The 6,000-nt window shown below is 50.1% G+C and overlaps 1 protein-coding gene across 1 annotated transcript; it reads right to left on the minus strand.

Annotated features, from left to right (window-relative positions):
* Positions 1-2,253: 2,253 nt before the first annotated feature.
* On the minus strand, positions 2,254-5,104 carry klhdc7a (kelch domain containing 7A). The gene has a single exon (XM_086086561.1). It carries the CDS (start codon positions 4,649-4,651, stop codon positions 2,642-2,644), a length of 2,010 nt encoding a protein of 669 aa, XP_085942687.1. The 5' UTR covers positions 4,652-5,104; the 3' UTR covers positions 2,254-2,641.
* Positions 5,105-6,000: the final 896 nt, after the last annotated feature.

A 6,000-nucleotide genomic window follows, 5' to 3' on the forward strand; every position in this document is an offset into this window, starting at 1 on the left:
GAGAACAAGTTTAAAAAAACGGCCCCAGGCATGTTCCTCTTTGCTTTGCCTCATCTGTTAAATCAAACATTATTTCGCATGGTGCTAGTTTGTTAGTGACCGTTTTTTTTTTATGCCGCCGTTCAGTCCAATTGCTTTCGATCTTCTCAGGTTCTGTATCAACATGTCAAAGCGAATGTGGAACCAGAGGCCAGCGGCATAAATTATGTCTCCGCTTCCACGAGATAATGACATGCAAATTCTTCCTCTCCCAAACGCAGCGTGTGTGCGGTTAGTATTCCCCGAGATCTTGCACAGAAATAATGAAAAAAAAAAAAAAAAAAAAAGCTGGCGTTGATGCCGGAGCTGACCCGAGTCATGAGTCATCCAAGGCGACGTCTGCAGGGATGCATTTAACTCCCCTCCCATTAGGGGCTTAATTACATGGAATCAAAGTGTTTAATTAGGAAGAATCAAAGACGCTTAATGCTTGATGGTCAACCATCTGCGAGCAAACCGGTGGCAGCTCGCTCGGATCCCACGCGTAGATGTTGAGGGAGCTTTTTCCCGGTAAGCGACCCTGTCAAGCGCTGTTCCGTTTGCCGCCTGAGCCACATGATGGCGCTGTAGCCGCGCATTGTCTCCAGGGAGGCCGTCGGTGGAATTCAATGAGCCCCCCCCCCCCCCCGATGATGAATATTTACATCAGTCGCAGCGCATCTTATTTCTTCGCACGTCACACATAATGACCCGCGCAGGAACGCGCGCGTGGCACGTGCACGTGCACGGAATGACAAGTCTGTGGATGCTTCGAGGGCAACAAACAAAAACTCTTGTCACATTTTCCCGGCCACCAAAGGAGAGCGACCCCGCCTGTGACAGATGCTTTCAGAAGCTCACCTAATTTATATTGCATGACAGCCCCCCCCCCCCATTTTCATGCTGTTGTATTTACACGCGGCTGCAGACAATTGCGTCCTCCGCAGGTCATTGTGCCGGTTTATATTTGTGCTCCGTGTACTCTAAGCCGGCTGATGGATTGCGGCCGCGTTGCCTCATTTGCATAACGTATACAATCTTGCTGCAACACTTACTCGTGAGCGGGAGAAGCGGAACATCCGAAATGACGTAAAAGTCACTTAATGGGAAGGCGGAGCAGCAAATCTAAAGTTTGCGAGGCAGCACATCCTGCGTTAATTTAAGCAAACAGTAGTCGGACGGCCATTAGGGTGCTAATGTTTTACGTTTATGGTCAGAGATGGCTAATAAAAGGGCAGTAATTGCAACATTGCGCTTGTGAAAACATGCGCAAAACAGACATATTAAGACAATATTTCTGTGACGCTATTAAGGCTTTGTTAGCGTTTGCCATGAATAAGTTCATGGCTTTAAATCATAATATTAAAATATTTCCATGTCATTAAAAACAGAGCTGGGCACTTCCGTTAATTCATTCACTCCCCAGCCATTTTCACTGAAGCAACCAACTTTGCACCCGGCTGTTTTCCTTGATTTGGACTCATTTTGCGAGGCTTCCGCATATTCGGTGAATGCTTTAGGATGCCAAATCTGGCAAAAAATACAAGGAATGATAAATGTCTGGCCCCGCCCCAATCGGCGGATGTAAACGCGTTTCAGTCGGTGAGCAGTCGCCAAAAAGGTGGGAAGCTCAGATTCAAATGTTTTATTTATTGTTTGGATGGATATGGCTCAACAAATGTTTTCGGTTTGCCAGCTTTTGCGATGATGGAAAATGTCTGCCTTCGCCGAGCAGTTTTGAAATCTCAGGCAGGATTGCCGTAAGATTCGTTTGATTATCCATCCATCCATCCATTTTCTGTACCGCTTGTCCTCACAAGGGTCGCGGGGGTTGCTGGAGCCTATCCCAGCTGGCTTCGGGCAGTAGGCGGGGTACACCCTGAACTGGTTGCCAGCCAATCGCAGGGCACACAGAGACGATACTCACAATCACACCTATGGACAATTTGGAGTGTCCAATTCACCTGCCATGCATGTTTTTGGAATGTGGGAGGAAACCGGAGTACCCGGAGAAAACCCACGCAAGCACGGGGAGAACATGCAAACTCCACCCAGGAAGGCCGAAGCCCGGACTTGATCTCACAACCTTTGCACTGCGAGGCGGACGTGCTAACCAGTCAGCCACCGTGCCGCCTCGTTTGATTATACTTTATACAAATGAGTGTGGATAGCAATGTTTATTTTCAAACTCTTATAGAGAATTCAAAGCACTTTATTTTGGAAGGTCAGTACAATGTATGTAGCGATTGACTTTATTTTTGTATTTACAGTTTTGCCACATGCTCATGAAGACAAAACTGAAGTCCAGGCGCTTCATTTGTGGTTGATCTACGTGTCACCAACAACTTTGTTGAAACACTACAAATTCCTTTATGTACAACATAAAATTATAACAGCACATACTTTTAGGATACACATTTGAAATTTATCATGAAAAAAAATAATCGAATCAATCAATCCATCCATTTTCCCAGCTTCCGTGTGACAGTGATACAAATGGCCAAGGTCTTAAACTCAGGGTAACCTCAAAGCTTGTACTGGCCACGGTCAAAAAGTAAGCTGATGGGAGAGCTTGGGTAAGCCGGCAGGCGCAATGTTATCGTCATTCTAAAAGTGAATTTTGCTACACGCTGGTCTGCAGAGGCTTCTTATCAGGCAGCGACAGGACAAAAGGGAAAAGCAGGCCCTTGGCTGCGGAGGCCACGCTTAAATCGTCATCGGTGAAAGCCGGCGAGATCTCATCGGCCTCAAATCTCAAGGTGAAGTGACGGCTAACACAGTAGACGTCGTCGTCCATTACCACGCACCGGAAAGCGGGGCAGCGGGGGAGCCGCTTGGTGCCGCACTCGTACCACAGCCTGGCCACCGTGTGGTAGCGGTAGACGCTGACCCCCAGCAGAGGGTTGACTTCAAAGCGATACAGAAAGGGTCCCACGGCCACTATGTCTGCCGTCCTGTCTTTGCCGGCCGGCAGCAGGCTGCCCCTCCAGGTGTCGCTCTTGGGGCTGTAGCGCAGCAGCATGTGACGAAGGCTGCCCCCGGACGCAAAAAGCTCCCCGTTGCAAACCGTCACGTGATGGGCCACGGCGAACGTGTCGTTGGGCAGAGGGGCCGCGAAAGTCCACCTGTCCGAGCGCGGGTCGTAGCGTTCCACCGAGGAGAGACACTCCCCGCCGATGGCGTAGATGGAGCCGTCCAGGGCGGCAAGTTTGCAACGGGCTCTGGCTTCATTCATGGGGCTGATCTCATTCCAAATGGCTGTGAGAGGATTGTAGCAAAACACTCGCTTGGAAGGCGTCACGTCACTCTCGGCGCCTTGGCACCCCACGGCGACAAAAAGGTAGTTGTCCATCGTGCACATGGCGCAGGCTTTGCTGATGACTTCCTGTGGAATGGAGCAAAGTCTGTGCCAGGAGTCGCCACAGTCGTCATAGCGGTACACAGCGCTCAGCGTCCTTTTCGGCACCCGGTTGTCCCGTGACCAGTCTTGGGGGTCCATATCTGCCACCATGATGAATCGTCTCCCTCTTGTCCTCTGTCTCCTGATTTGTTCCCGCTCGGCATCGGTGAGCCGCCCATGAAGGTCAGGATCCCGGAGTACCTGTAGGTAGTTGTTGGACATAACTTCAGTGGCTGCTTGCGCCACTGCCCTCTGGCCATGTTTTTTGGCCAGAAAGAGTGCCTCCAAACAGTTCCCGAGATCCAGTTGACTTTTCAGGCTTTCCAAATCCGAACGGTGTACCGAGAGACTCCCGGCTCCAGCCTCGCTCACATTGTGGCATTCATTGCTTGTGGAAGGACTGGTCAAGAGGGGACCAGCGTTGGTTGAGCTACAAGAGGCAGGAACTGGACTTGGCAGTTCCGACTGCTCTGCAGCAGCTCGATAGCTCTGTTTGCGTAGAGGTCCGGGTGTCATGGAGTGCCTGAGATTTGGGTTCTCAAGGAAGGAGCGTTCTCCAGTAAAGTCAGGGTCCACAGAAGGAGGAGAATCTGTGAGGGTGCCGCTATTGCTTAACATTTCTGCTTGTTGTTGCGACTCAGACTTCCTTTCATTTTGACCGAACTTGATGTTTGAAGAGGATTCCACGTAGTATTCGTATATCTTTCCATGAACTACCTGGTCTCCGGGACTGTCCAGCACCAGCTTAGCATCCTCCACTTTGACCTCAGCCTTGGAGAGAAAGCTGGAGTACACACCGTGTCGCTCCAAGTCCTGCCTTAGCTCCCTTCCCACGCCTAACCCGCCCTCCAACTTTTTTAAAAAGCAAGGAGAGCGTCGGCCTTTTGCACTCGCTAGAGTGGGCGAAGTTATCTTAGCTTCTTCTTCACTAAAATGTTGATCCGTGTGTGAGAGGCTGCCTGCCTCCTGGACTTCAGTCAGCCTTTCTTTGGCGTTGTCAGATGAAGGATCAGCAGGTCCGAGTGGATCATCAGTGTCAGTAGCCAGCAGGGTTGTCTTGCATCTCTGGCAAGTTTGTTTGTCTTTGCGCTGCTGGACCGGACTTTCCTCCACGCCCCTCGAGTTGTAGAACCTGTAGACCAATGACACCAAAAGCACCGTCGCCACAGAAAGACTTATTTTCAGCAGCAGCTGCATGTCGAATTGGACTCCGAGAAGGTCTGCGATGGCCATGGCAGCCGCGGGAGCGATGGCGGTAATGACCGGTTGGCTGATCCCTTTTTGTCAACGTCGCTCAGCCGACCACCGCATCTTGGCTGCTTTTCATTGTAAAACAATGATCCGATGACTGCTGCTCTTTGCCTGCGGGTGTAAAATGAAACCTGCCGAGGTACATTTGCATCTCTTTGTGGGCGGAGCTCAGGTCACGCAACACCTGCGGTGAGTCAGACATTTCTCATTACCTCATTATTTCTCCATAAAATGTTATACAAGACAAAAAAGAACTGGTGCTTTTTTTTGTTGATGCAGTTTTTACTTGCAAGTGTTTAATGCTTTATTACCGACGGATTCGGTCTCCCTGCACAGCTTGCGCTGCCGGTGCAAAAGCGTGGGTTTAAATAAGGGGTGGGGAAGGACAATGGTTGTATCAAACACTTTAACAACCAGGATACATCTGTTTGCACAGTTATGTCACGGATCAGAACCTTTCCTTTTTTCACCGTGGGCTCTGTCTGACAAAGTAGAAATGCTACAGCATAACAATCATGCAGAACTGGGCAGGCAGTCGATGGAGCGAGCGTCCGCCGAGAAAAGCGGCGGCTTCATTCATTTCCATAAGCTGTATTTGTAGCTCAGCCACTGACGGGGCCTCCGAGTGTCGCGCTGACGCACTCGAGCGAGGTTGGAGTCCACGGCAAAACCCTTGCCTTTAACTTGACTCCCGTAGGAGGCCGTGGCCTCTTCAAGGGCTCTCGGTGCAATGGTTGGAAATTGAAGCCTTTGACTTTTGAAAGGCAGTCGTCCGGTCGGTAACCAGAAGGGTCACGGGTTGCAAAATATGGAAATTGAGACAAGTAGCTCCAGAGAGAGAGAGAGAGAGAGAGAGACACTCACGTATTTTCCTATGATGACCGTCTGGGAGAAATCAGATGGCTCGACTTCGTGGTTGGACCATTGTTAACTACGTACTTGAGGGAGAAAGGACAAAACTAACCTTGTTATTGTTTTAATTTTATATATATATATATATATATATATATATATATATATAGGGCGGCACGGTTAGCACGTCCGCCTCGCAGTGCAAAGGTTGTGAGATCAAGTCCGGGCTTCGGCCTTCCTGGGTGGAGTTTGCATGTTCTCCCCGTGCTTGCGTGGGTTTTCTCCGGGTACTCCGGTTTCCTCCCACATTCCAAAAACATGCATGGCAGGTGAATTGGACACTCCAAATTGTCCATAGGTGCGATTGTGAGTATGGTTGTTCGTCTCTGTGTGCCCTGCGATTGGCTGGCAACCAGTTCAGGGTGTACCCCGCCTACTGCCCGAAGCCAGCTGGGATAGGCTCCAGCAACCCCCGCGAC

The sequence above is a fragment of the Leptonotus elevatus genome, chromosome 10 (assembly GCF_054856555.1).
Source record: "Leptonotus elevatus isolate MCC_2025b chromosome 10, RoL_Lele_1.0, whole genome shotgun sequence".
Classification (NCBI taxonomy): Eukaryota; Metazoa; Chordata; class Actinopteri; order Syngnathiformes; family Syngnathidae; genus Leptonotus; species Leptonotus elevatus.